This window comes from Sinocyclocheilus rhinocerous, unplaced genomic scaffold (genome assembly GCF_001515625.1).
Source record: "Sinocyclocheilus rhinocerous isolate Xijiao unplaced genomic scaffold, SAMN03320098_v1.1 scaffold626, whole genome shotgun sequence".
Taxonomy (NCBI): domain Eukaryota; kingdom Metazoa; phylum Chordata; class Actinopteri; order Cypriniformes; family Cyprinidae; genus Sinocyclocheilus; species Sinocyclocheilus rhinocerous.
Genome location: NW_015647437.1, coordinates 518,578 through 531,588, shown reverse-complemented (window position 1 = coordinate 531,588; position 13,011 = coordinate 518,578). Strand labels below are relative to the sequence as shown.

Sequence of the window (13,011 nt, the reverse complement as noted above, 5' to 3'; positions counted from 1 at the left end):
GTTGATTTTCTGCTTGGGTATATATTGATGCAAGAACTAGATTCAGTCAAAACGTGTCATAATGTTCTGCTTTGTAATGATGCAGTGAAGGTGGCAGTAATTTTCAGTGTGTACTAGTGCGCAAAGCAATTGAAACGGTTGTAAATGACCTTTTACAACATATGATAACGGAATCAATAAGCTAATGACCTTAATTACTGAAGGAGTAATTACGCAACAAGCAACCACAAGTGTTTCTAATAGTCTATTTCTTTACTTTCAAAGATTTCATATCAAAGTTTGCTTCTTTTCAGTTCTGTGACATATTCGCTTCATTGCCCGTTGGGCCCATTTTGATTGTACTTTCAATTACAAGAAGCCACTATGTTTTTTATTAAGTGATCTTCAAGCCAGTAAATCTGCTGTGCCCCTAGGTTTCCCAGCCTGGCGGTGGGATTTACAAAGAGATGCATCTCAAAGGCAGTGTGCTTGTTACTTCTTAATTGCTTCTTTTTTTCCTCCAACGGCGATTATTTGAAAGGGAAACACATAATGTGAAACCTAATAAGTAGCTGAACAACATGTCTAATCTTCGAGAGCGCTGGGGTAGTGATACATAAAGGGAAGCATTCATGTATATCTTTGACATCAGTACGTCCTACATTAAAGAATGGTACATCTCAAAGCAGCAAAGAAACTAGGGAATGTTAGGATGAGCAACCCAAAACCCAAGAATGAAAATTCTGTCATTGTTTAATAACCCTCATGTTGCTCCAAACCTGAATTACTTTTGTTCTTCTGTGGAACACCAAAGAGGATATTTTGAGAAATATCTTATTGTTCTTTTTTATCCATACAATGAATCTTGTTTTGGACATTAACTTTCACAATTATTCTTCAAAATGTATTTTGTTTTCACCCCAAGTGAATAGGGTAAAAACAAATAACTAACAGATATTACCATACTTACCTAGTTGATTGATTACATTACGAATTACAAACATTTTTTGTATTACATGTTTTCTGAAATGGTATGTTTAAATATGCAAATGAGGTGTTATCTAATTAAATATGCGCTAATTACATACATTCTAGAACAAAAATCTTAACAGTGGATGAAGCCAGGTTCAAAATACTTGTTTAATTTTGTTCACATATCAGACTCGAAGGTTTTTTACAGAGGGGAGTTTGGATATCTTTTTTATCACTCCATAAATCAGAAAATACTGACAACAGCCAGAAAAAAATTATTTTCACTATGTTTTGGGAGGGGAGGGGGGGGGATCAAATGTTGTATAAAACAAGGCAAATTATTTATGAACAAACCCCTCTGTAAAAACCTATAGAATATAGATGGTGTATGTAAGTGATTTTTGACTCGGAGCAGGAGAAAAATCACATTTTGAGAAAACGGCCTTTAAAGATATGAATTGTGCCTGAAATCTACAAACACAAAGAGATAAAGTTCTATAAAAGAAGCACTTAAAAGTGTATTTTGGATGTTTTCCTTCTACTAGTCTGAAAAAAGTACTTTTGAGATATTTTGAGAAATACCAAAATCTCAAAATTGACACTTGTATGACATGAGTGTTTTTGCCTGTAGTGTCTACAGTCACAGTAAACTGTCAATAGTGTGGCAATGTATACAGTACAACTCACACAGATGTCACTTTCAAACCAAGCTTACTATTAAGACAGTCTGTGTGACCAACTTGAACCCATTGCGAAAACTTTTACCCTCACATGGAATTCACAGAAATTATTGCATTTTTTTGGTGAAAATTTGCGGAACCAAGGTAAATCTGACTGCACCTTTACGCAGAGGAAAGAAAGGTTTTGGAACATGAGGGCAAGCTGTTGTATGAATTATTCCTTTAAACAGCTGTCTTTTTACATTATTTACACATTTACTTAGCATGTATAAGTGTTCACAATGAAATGGCTGACTGGCTTGCATTTTTTACATCTCTATTGTAACATTCAAAGCATGGCACTATGATAGAATAATCGCGTACTCAAGAGCACTTTGGGCCTCTTTTAACAATGTTAAAAGTTTCATCAGCTTCCCTGTGCAGCTAACTAAACATAATGATGAGCAATTCAAAAACTGTCAGATAATGATTGAATGCTCAATGCAGATTTCAGTCCGGTTGGCTGGTTTGCAGTGAGCTCTGTTCTGTTAGCATTCACAAAGGGCCCTGGACCAGCAGTAGGCAGACCTTTGCAGACAACGTCTGTTTGCCATCCAGACAAGAAAGAGAGCCAAACACGCCAGCAAACAGCCGGCCACTGAGCTGATAATCACCACCACAGCTTCAGTGTCATCTGTACAGCATTAACAGACCAAATCAGACCGACAGTTCGTCTGAAATATTTTTCCATAAGTTTGTTTTATTATCCCACCAGAACAACTTGGTAATAAGTTACCTGCTGTTTCAGAGAATGATGAATTGTCTGCTTCTTTCAAAACAGGGCCGAAAGAAATGCGGTTTCCTGTGCTGCTGAAGATGGCCCCTGCTTCCTCTCTGGGATGCGCATTTCGACTCTGAACGCACTGCTGAGATGAGAAATGGATAACCAATAATATCATCATCCTGAAATCAAGCCATTATACGGGGCCAAAATAAATCCCCTGAACTTCTGCATACTTTCAACTTGTTTACAGACTCGACGAGTTATTCTGTTATCCTACGAATTGCTGACCACTTCACTTTCTGTCTTGCAGAGTAACAAGCTGGGGAAGATCATTTATTTAGAAACTGCAGACGCTGTCATCAAACGAGGGAGAGTAATGAAAAGTAGAAAATCTTTCAGGGGAAATATTGAGACCTCTTCAACAGTGATAAATGATCCCCAAGTTTTCATCTGTGAGGCCAGGGTTCAGACTCATCTTCTCGCACTCAGAATGGTTCCTCAAACACACGCTCAGGTCACAGTGCAGGTAAGCGGTGGAGTAATTGATCATCTGGAAGAGACTGATGGTGAAGCTGGCCCTCTTTGACAGGATGCTAGGAAGCAGTCTAATGCCATGAGGGTCTATAGGCAGCCTGAGGGAGTTCACATCAAAGAGACGCATTAGCTCTGATAGTGCGAACAAATCTAAAATAATGAACTTGCCGGGCGATGCAAACAGAGGTGAAACGTCTGGTGCTGAAAAGCATGATAATTAAATCCTGTGGATGGAGTGCTATATGCAAATATCTGATGGTTTTTTAATTATAATAACAACGAGAGCAGTGGTTTGATTTAATCCAATGTGAGATAGATACAGTTTCTGGGTTATTTTAACATTATTTAACATAAAAAAGTTTTTTTTTTTTTAAAACATAATTTATCTTATATTATCATTGGCATACAGCAAATAGTATATTTTTGTACATTACCATTTATCAATGTCTGCATAACTCTATCTATTTTCTAAATTTATCTTATTGATGTTATTGTGAACAATTCAGCCATGAATGTGTTTCATAAAAAAGAGCTTAAAATCTAAATTTCTGTGTTGCCGTACAGTATGCTGGGCTTCTCCAATCATTACTCCACTAAAATTAAATCATTTTTTTAAAACAAGTTTTTACACAGCTCAAAAACTAGCGCGTCTGATTTCGCTCCCTTGGTGACGTGGCAAAGGGATCTCATTATAATATTACAGCCCCTTAATCTGTAAGTTTACACCCATGGTGCAGTTATTGTGTTTTCACAAGCGACAACGGTGTACCAGCTCTAATGCCATGGCAAAAGTTTGAGCAAAACATGCTAACTGTTCTGTCTTTGGCTGCACAGACGAGCACAGAACACTGTTTAGAGTCCCAGCCTCAGAGGAGACAAGAGCAGTGCAAGAGAGCAGATTTATTGATTTATTTAATGTGTATTGCTGCTGCCTCACAGATCTAAAATAAACATGCAATTTATTATATTTTTGTTATGATATTAATTTTCGACGAAGGAGCGTCCGGAAGGACATGTGACGGCTCCGGGCTGGACTCTGCTTCGTCCACGGTGAAAGCCGATCCGGCTATCCACAGCGCGAAGTTGATGTATTTCCTCAAGAGACGAGCACGGATCAGCTCTAGGCATGACGAAGCGGATATCGTCCTCTTTTGGAAGGCCAAACAAAGTAGTTTCGCTTTCACAACGAAACACACAGCGCCTTCACGACATGGCGGTGGCGGCAACAATACTACAGCGAGAATAAAAGTTACGCCTTCTTTCTTTGCGTGAACATTTTGGGGGCGTTATGCAAATCTTCCCACATCGTGACGTAGACATGTGGGGGCGTGTTAGAACGAGCCGTTTTAGGTAGGCGTGGTTGACTCTTAACTTTTATAAAGAATATCTCTTTGGATTTGAGACTTTAGTCTTTGCAACTTGACAGATCTTCTTTATGCACCAAGAGCTTGTAACACTTCAAAGAGAAAGGAAAAATTGAAATTGCATCATATGACCCCTTTAAAACGCATGATTTCAGCGCAATAAACATGATAATCAGAACCAAAACAGATGTTTTTTAGCAGGTACGAGCTGTAATGGCACAGCTCTATTCTGGAAAAGGGGGCGGGGAGCAGCAGCTCATTTGCATTTAAAGAGACAGGCCCGAAAAACAGCGTGTTTCTGCTTCCACTCAAATTAGGCATTTTCAAAATGATATAATAAATGATCTGTGGAGTATTTTGAGCTGAAACTTCACAGACACATTCTGGGGACACCAGAGACTTATATTACATATTGTAAAAAATAATAAAAATAATATGTTTCCTTTAAGGTTTTTTTTTTATACTAAGTTAAGTACTTTGTGTAATTGTCTGTAATGTACATCCATTGGTCTGACCCATTTATGCAGATCTGCAGACCACCTGTCAATCGGCCAATCATAACGATGTGGCTGCACAACCACCCCCATGTGACTTTTCACCTGTATGATGTTAAAGAGTCCTAACTAGGATTAAATAAAATAAAATAAGTATCTAATCTAAAATTCTTAGATACTACTTGTACTTTTTACGCAATAAATGGCATAGAATATATGCAAAATGGGAAGCACTGACTGCCTCCCTCTGAACTTTCATCTGCTGTTTTCCAGTGTAATTTGCAAAAATTACTTCCATATCAATTTCATTTGATGAAACAAACCTCCCATGTCTCCCCTGATTGAAAAACTATTTTGTTAAACAAGAGCACATTACTGTACTTTCAAAATACTGAATTTTGAAAGAATTTACCTCCCAGATGTTTTATTTTGATAAAAGGTTTAGTACATAAATTTGCTGAAAGTACACATAGTGCTGTCTCTGGATATTTTGGCAATGTACTATTGGCAACAGAGCCGAGAGACTCACATTAAGTGAATACTTCACACACCAGCAGGGACACAGACATCAGCAGTTTACTGTACTGCTCTAACAGCTCGATATAGGGACACGCTTTGCCCAGGATATTTATAGCTTTCTCAAGTTAAACAGTTTGAGGGAATGTTTCTTAGCCAATCATTATAATGCTGTTGCCCTGTGATAAGGTGACCAGTTAAAACGTAGCTGAGTCATATAAACAGGAACTAATGCTGATGTATTAAAATTCCACATAAAAATATGGGAGACGGGATCCGTATAATCCTGCCATGCTCTGACCATGTAGCTGATTTGGTACCATAATGTGAAATGTGGCCTGGTTCAAGGGCACCATGTGATTTCAGTTAATCTAAAATAACCTGAGAGGTGCACATTACCTGGAAAAAATGCAGCAGGTGGTGTTAAATTCATCAAGTCTGACGGTGGGCGAGAGGCAGCAGGATTTTATCTCTAGGTTCACCTGGCTGTTATTTGTTTTGAGGCTGATGACGACGCGTAGGTTTCCGAGGGCAGGGATGAGATCTCCGGGCATGATATCTCTCTCCAAGTTCAGACTCATCTCTGCTGTGTAGTTGCCAGTGCCGCAGATATCATCTGAGATTTGCGCCAGACTGGAAGAAGACAATCAGACGGTCAAAATCCAATTGGGTGCGGTGAAAATTAATCATGTTGACTACAGTTTATCACCATGCTGGCATCTCTATAGATTGCATCTGTACTTGTGGAGCTAAAGTTTATTCAGTAAAGTAACATTCCATCCACAACAACAGCAGACTACATACTTCTTTATTGATATCACTAAACTGAAATAAAATTAGTGTAATTTTCTAAACAAACATATAAATGTTTTGTTTTTCAATTACAAATAGTACATCAGATAGTTTCAGATTTTGTTTTGTTTTTGTTTTAAATTACAGTATTAGTTTAAATTGTGTATTTATTCAAAGCAAATCAAATTTATTCATAAAGCACATTTACAAAAATAAAAATACAGTAATGGAATAAAAATAATACAGCATATTAGACAAGGAGATACAAAGATTAAAATAAACACCACAAATACATCTGCTCAAACCTAATGGTTTTAAATGGGTTTTATTGATTTTAGGCAGCTTTTATTGATATTGTATTTCAGTATTGATATGAAAAGAAATATATAAATGTTTTTATTTAAAGAAACTTTATTTTTACGTTGCTTTTAATTTTAGTTAATTAGAGTGCATGAATTTAAATGGTGTATTTTTTATTTTGTTTGAATTTCTATCCATCCATCCATCCATCTATCCATCTATCCATCCATCCATCCATCCATCTATCTATCTATCTATCTATCTATCTATCTATCTATCTATCTATCTATCCTATCCTATGCTGCTGACTGATCTAGCACTACACAAATGCTAATAAAACTGTTTGTTTTCCACATTAAAAGTGATTTAAGAGTTGTGTGTCATTACCCACTGAGAGAATCGGGTGATATAATCCTCCTCTTCCTGTTTATCACTGGCAGGTCTGACATGAACTCAGCAGATACCCCTGAGTCACTTTCAGCAAATGGAGTGGTGCCTTGTGAAATATCTTCACTCCCTTCCCTGGACTGTAATGAACCTTTGGGGAGCGATTGTGTCTCTGTACTTGAGAAACTCAAATCCGTGTGGACAATAGGAGAGAACTTTTCCCCAGTAACAGCAGACAGCAAAGTCCACCCAAGGTGTTTTTGGACATCTTCTGTTGCGTCTGAACTGGACATTTCGTCAGAAGGAAAATTAGATTGCGTCGTTTGTGAATGCTCATTTACTGTTGAGAAAAATTCTGTCTGGTTTTCAGCTAAGGTCACATGCTCTTTATGCAACACATTCTGCATATGAATAAGATCCAAAGGGAAAGTTGGTGAAGTTGTTCCAGTGAATGATTCAAGGGGTGACGTGTTTAAGGCCCCTTCTGGTCGTGCTGCAGCTGTTGTGTGCCTACTAATGTCAGAAATTGGGCTGGATGTCATGTTCTTAGGATGCTCTTTAACATCTAATAAATTGACAAACATATGAAGTGAATCTTTGTGGCTGTCAAGTCCATTTATCTGCGCCATTGTCTGCTCACTAGATACTGACGGAAAAGCAGAGAAGGTCACATGTTGTTTAAACTCTGTATTTGAGAGAGCAACAGGGGAAACAGTAGTGTGAATTGGACTTGAAACAATCCTGTGCGAAATTGACGTGAACGAGGTTTGATTCATGCCAGCAACGGAATGACTGCTCTGATCATGGTGTTTCAGAGTTGTTGGTTTAACCGTGCCATCTCTCTTCTTTAAGTATGACTCAATCTGAAGTCCAGATTGTGATTGCGGTGTTTCTGTGACGAATTTCTCTCCAGGGTGAGCTTCAACGAGCTGCTGGACTGATGGAATACTGCTAACTGTGTAGCTGCCCAAAAAAAGCGTCACAGTCCCTCTTGGGTTTTTAAGATGTTGTTTGTCGTCTAATGGCAAACCAATGTTTCCAGTTGTCATCGAGTGATTTGAAAAGGCATACTCACTATTTTGTTTCTTAGAGATGGACAAAACTGTTGTCACTGTATTTTGTGATTTACCGAAAGTTGTTGGTAGCAGAAATGTCTTATTTTGTGGAACTGCATGAGAGAACAGGGAGATGTTGGCAAAAGACTCCCGGGGTTTTAAAAACATTGTTGTTGTAATGAAGGACTTTGTTGTGGATATGTAGCTGTTAGGAGTCTGATGTGTTGGGGGAACGCGAAAATGTGATATGTTTTTGTTGATTGTGGTTGTGTTTACCATTTCGTGTCTTGTTAATCTGTTTGAGATCATGTTTGGCCTCTCCGATATGTCAGATGGGGCTTTTTGGTTCTGGTTCGTAGAGTCAAGTTTAGTAAAGTCTTCCATATTTGTGAATCTCCTCACAGTTGCATATGTAAACGAAGGTGGAATCGATTGAGGAGCTTGAACCGATACAAAAGGCTTTAATCTCTCTGAGGGAAAATGATTTAGAGGCTGTAGAGGCTGATGATCGTTCACTTTGAAGACATGAAACACATTCTTAAGCTTTGTCAGAAGTGGAAGAGGCGCTGCTGTAGATAATTTGTCAAACTGATCGAGCTGTTTTGAAGCATCTTCTTGAGGTGAAAGGGTTCGGGGAGCAGCAAGTGAACTTTGAGTCTGTTTCATGAACATTCGCTTATCACTCGCTGTAGTTGCTTCCTCAACGTTGGTTAATGAGGCAGTACTAAAGGCCATCAATTCACTCAGCCAAACTGGAAAATGATCCATTCTGTTACGTTTCTCCATCACAGAGATATTAGATGTTCTGGCTCCTTTGGTACAAAGATGGGACGTTTTGAGTAAAGATGAAAAGTTTTGAGCGGCCAAAGAAAGGTCACTTTTATTCAGATGATGAAGGAAACTTGTTGGTGAGGTTTGGAACGTTGGTTTAATTTGACGCTCTTTACTTGATTTGGTGTGAAAAATTGATTTGCTTTCTAGTCCGTCCCTCGCTGAGACAATTCTATGCACGGAGTCAGATATCAACCGCAAGGCCACAAATTGTTTTGTCATGTGCATTTTACCAGCAGCTGTTACCATGTTTGAAAAATAATTCAGCGTGGTTGCGTCTGGATTCTTTGCAGGGGTCAGCTTTGAAGCGGAGAATAAAAACATTGAGTCTGGTTGCTTTAGTAACACCCCGAAGGGTTTTGGTACATTGGTGCTGGGATTTTTGCTGCTTTCTGCCATTTTATTAAGTATTACTTGGCTGGATGATTTCACTTGTAATGGAGTATCAAGGATGAGTGAACTTGGTGAAAGCAGATCCTTCTGTTCTTTTGGCTCATGCTCAGATCCATTTCTTGGAATTTGTCCAAGCTCAGTGGTTAAAAGCCCTGTACCCTGCAAAACTGTAAAATGCACAATGGTTGAATGGTTCTTATTCAAAGAAACCTCTTCAGTCCGATTCAGAGGGTCATCAGCTCCAAACGACTCCGGAGTCCAATTTTCAGTCTTGTTTTCGCGCCATCTTTCCACGCTCTCGTTTGACTCCCCAAGGTTATCAATTACTGCCGGATCAGTGGCCGATACCATGGGAATGCCATTTGCGGGCGAAGGAGTAATAGACTCCAAGACTCTTTGATTCTCGCTTTCCAGCGAAGCGTGAAAAAAAGCAGAGATCTTTCCCCTGCCTCTGGACAGATGAGCAGCAGGCGTCATGGTGTCATTCATCATTGACTTAAATTCAGCCTCAGCTGAGGGATGAAGCCTCTCCTCATCATTGGAGATCAATAAGAGTTCTCCGTCAGACTGTAACGGCCTCACTGCCGTGCCGTCCTCACCCGTGGAACGTGAACCTGTACCATAAGCTAAGACAAAGCTCGGCCCATTTGAGGTAACTGCGTCTTTATCAGTGGTTGTGGTTGCATTTACTGTACTTGAGTGCTGCCTCTCATGTGGCGTATGGAACAAATCTGTCCCTGGAGAACCGATTACAACCATAGTCAGGCGAGCAGGGCTTTCAGTGGAAACTTTTCCACCGTTGTCACTGGAGTTGTTTTGCTCTTCTGATGGCATAGTTGTTATGAAGTTTGCGCTCTCGGTTTGTAGGGAGTGAAAGCCTTGCAGGTCATCCTCCTTAGTGCTCACTGAAAAAAGCAGAGTTGCAATTTTGCTTGTGAGATGCCTCATAAAATACACATAAATACCTATAGTATAAACAGTTCGAGAGCCATTAAAATTTTACGACTGAATACACAAAATATAGATGGTTGTAGTTAAAATTATTGCATGCATAAGGATTGTTCCGTAACATAATACAGATAAGCAAGTTGCAACATTTGCCCTAATTAATAATTCAGTACTCTTTGTACTGTGTCTCAGTGCTGTCACTGGGGAAGCACCCTTTCAAAAGGTACTAATATGCCATCAAAGAATACTTCAGAATGGCCATGGCACTCTTGTGAATTAAAAAGCCTTTATTATCAAATGGCTACATCCAAGAAATCTAAAAACTCTCCAATGTGTTTCGGCACAAGCCTTCTTCAGGGAGAGCAAACAATAAGCTTAGCACAGGTGAAGGCAGTGTCGTTAGGTGCGTTCGACTTCATGCAGCACTGCGCAGACTGATCGGCGGCTGACTTGAAGCAGTGCATGCCGGTTAGAAATTTAGACCGACTTGAACCGGCGCCGACGCCACCGTCACTGTCACGTGTGGCATCAAAGTACCGCGATAGCGTTTCGAGAGCAGCCGGCTGACTCAGCTGGCGCAGCTTTTTCAGAGCGACTGCAGGAGTGCTGATGACGACACAGCTGTTTCACAATTGGCCAAATTCACCACATGACAACAATGACGTGTGTTTCTAACATGTTCAAATCCAATACTGCTCATAAATCTGACAAATATTGCATTTAATTCACTTCATCTGTGATAGAGTATGCAAACACCGCGTGAGCGTCACTAATGGGAGCAGAAAGTGTCCGGCTTGACGTGTCCGTTTTCAACTCCGCCCCTGACTGCAAGCGGCTACTCTCGTTGATCGCCGTCTGTATGGGATTACATCTCTGCTGCAATTCTGCGCGCGAAAGATCAAATTTTGAGCGCGCAAAAGTGCGTTTTGCACGCGCGCGAACTGAGTTTTGTGGAGAAAATGTTTGTCTTGCAAAGAAGAAAGTATTTCGAGTGCACGAAAATAAATTTTGCATTTAAAATAAGTTTTTGGATGTGTGCAGACCTTCTCTTTTGCGCGTGCAACGTTTCACTAGCTTGCTCACCTGATGCCTGCCCTCAGTGCTCGCTAAATGCCAACGGCTCGCTTGCTCAACACAACCCAGCGTTATAATAACCTCGACAGCAGAAGAGGAAAAATACAGTGCATGCATAATTATTATGCAAGTTGACATTCTGATCATATTTTTTTCCAAGCACATTTTACCAATTCCAAACGACATCAATCTTAATAACTACTATTAATCTTGTATTTAATTATTTATAATTGATATATAATTATTCATGAAGGCTGGAAGTGAAAAATGTCTTATATTCAGGTGTTAATAATTATTAAGCAGATTTTCTTTTATTAAGCAGTGATCCTCAAATCTGGCTCGCGAGATCCACTTTCCTGCAGAGTTTAGCTCTAACCCTAATCAAACACACCTGAGTATGCTAATCAATGTCTTCAGGATCATTAGAAAATCACAGGTAGGTTTGTTTGATTAGGGTTGGAGCTAAACTGGGGGTCTGAATACTTTCCGTACCCACTGTATGTGTGTATATGTATGTATATGTATATATGTATATATATGTATATATGTGTATCCTACCTCTCTCATTCGGCACAAATCCAAATATTCCATAATATTTCCATATTTGCGATGTAACGTATCTGAATGCTAAACTATTATTTATTATGTAAATTATAGGCTTTGTACTTCAGTCGCATTCCAACGGTGACACAGAGGCGGGCGCGCTGATGTTTGGTTCACTGTATTTTATTTTGATAAAGTACCAACTGCGCTATCAAGTTAGCAATGCTGGAACTGATGTGTTTTGTGTGTTTGCGCGCGCCGGCGCGATCACTTCAACTGTTTCTTTATACCAACAGAATCAACTTTAAACACTTATTGTCTTATTAATAATGCATTACTGTATAAAGGACTTATTTTATTTGTGTACACTCACAATGAAAACAAAACATTGTGCTTTTGTAAAATAAATAAAACACATAGGATGTTGCTTTCTGCCATTTGAGTTTCCTTTCTGTGAACAAATTAAGCCTGTCACAAAAATGAACTGAAACTCAGCATATATAGGCCACGTTACGTGTTGCACTGTTTTTTTCTCTTGTTTATCTGTAAACTAAATCAAATATATACGAATTTATTCCTTGTATGTACTGTATATGTACTGCAGATTTTATATATATAACATAATGTAATAATATTTAGTATTTTCACATCTAGATGGAAAAAACTGTAATTTGTATTACTCTGTTAATTTAATAACACTATTATATATATATTATTATATATTAATTATTAAAACAAAAATTCATACAACCATAATAATTACAACTATTAATATCACAGTTTATAAACTTTAATATCTTTAATCAATCATGTCTTATGATATTTGCTGCTGCAAAATCACTTAATTGTGCTATCGGTAGTTACTGAGGAAAAACTGTGTACATACAAAAAGTGTACATACCTGCGAGTCCAAAAATGAAAAATATGAAACCAATCCCCATACTTAATCTTCTCTCTTGGTTTCTTTTAAGCTACACATACATAACACCATAATGAAGTTCTATTGAGATGCACTACACAGGATACTATCCAACAGAGCTCACACTACACTCTCTGCAGGAGCCTACTGAGAGCTTTACCTTGCTCTCTAGTCATTTATAAGTAGATTAGATTACTGACACGTGAACAAAAGCAAGCTGAGAAAAATAAAACGGATTTCTGCGTCAGTAGAATCCCTCATCACCCTCATCGTGTTTGACTGAGTATAATTTTTCATGCGCGCCTCAGCTTGTGTGAGCTGCAATGATAAGGTAGTATTCGAGTCATCCATTATTAAACAGATCCAGATAAGACTTAAATACAGTGTAGAGAGCTTGTAGTTTTCATGTCAATTCATCTTCAGGTGAGTTAACACATTTCCTTCACCAGAAAGATTAAAGCTCCACT

At 38.7% G+C, this 13,011-nt stretch overlaps 1 protein-coding gene across 1 annotated transcript; it reads right to left on the bottom strand.

The window, feature by feature from the left end:
- Positions 1-1,661: 1,661 nt before the first annotated feature.
- Positions 1,662-12,566, bottom strand: LOC107709099 (uncharacterized). The gene is made up of 6 exons (XM_016513504.1): positions 12,527-12,566; positions 6,782-9,965; positions 5,702-5,935; positions 2,872-3,026; positions 2,407-2,538; positions 1,662-2,304 (listed from the first exon to the last, which is right to left on the bottom strand). The coding sequence occupies exons 1-6, from the start codon at positions 12,564-12,566 to the stop codon at positions 2,159-2,161; spliced, it is 3,891 nt and encodes a 1,296-aa protein (XP_016368990.1). The 3' UTR covers positions 1,662-2,158.
- Positions 12,567-13,011: the final 445 nt, after the last annotated feature.

Coding starts and splice junctions, on each gene's coding strand:
- LOC107709099 (XM_016513504.1), bottom strand. CDS start 12,566: ATGGGGATTGGTTTCATATTTTTCATTTTTGGACTCGCAG. Junction 3,027..5,701: donor ACCTGCTGCATTTTTTCCAG/GTAATGTGCACC, acceptor GAACTCCCTCAG/GCTGCCTATAGACCCTCATG. Junction 2,539..2,871: donor GAACCATTCTGAGTGCGAGA/AGATGAGTCTGA, acceptor ATTTCTCATCTC/AGCAGTGCGTTCAGAGTCGA.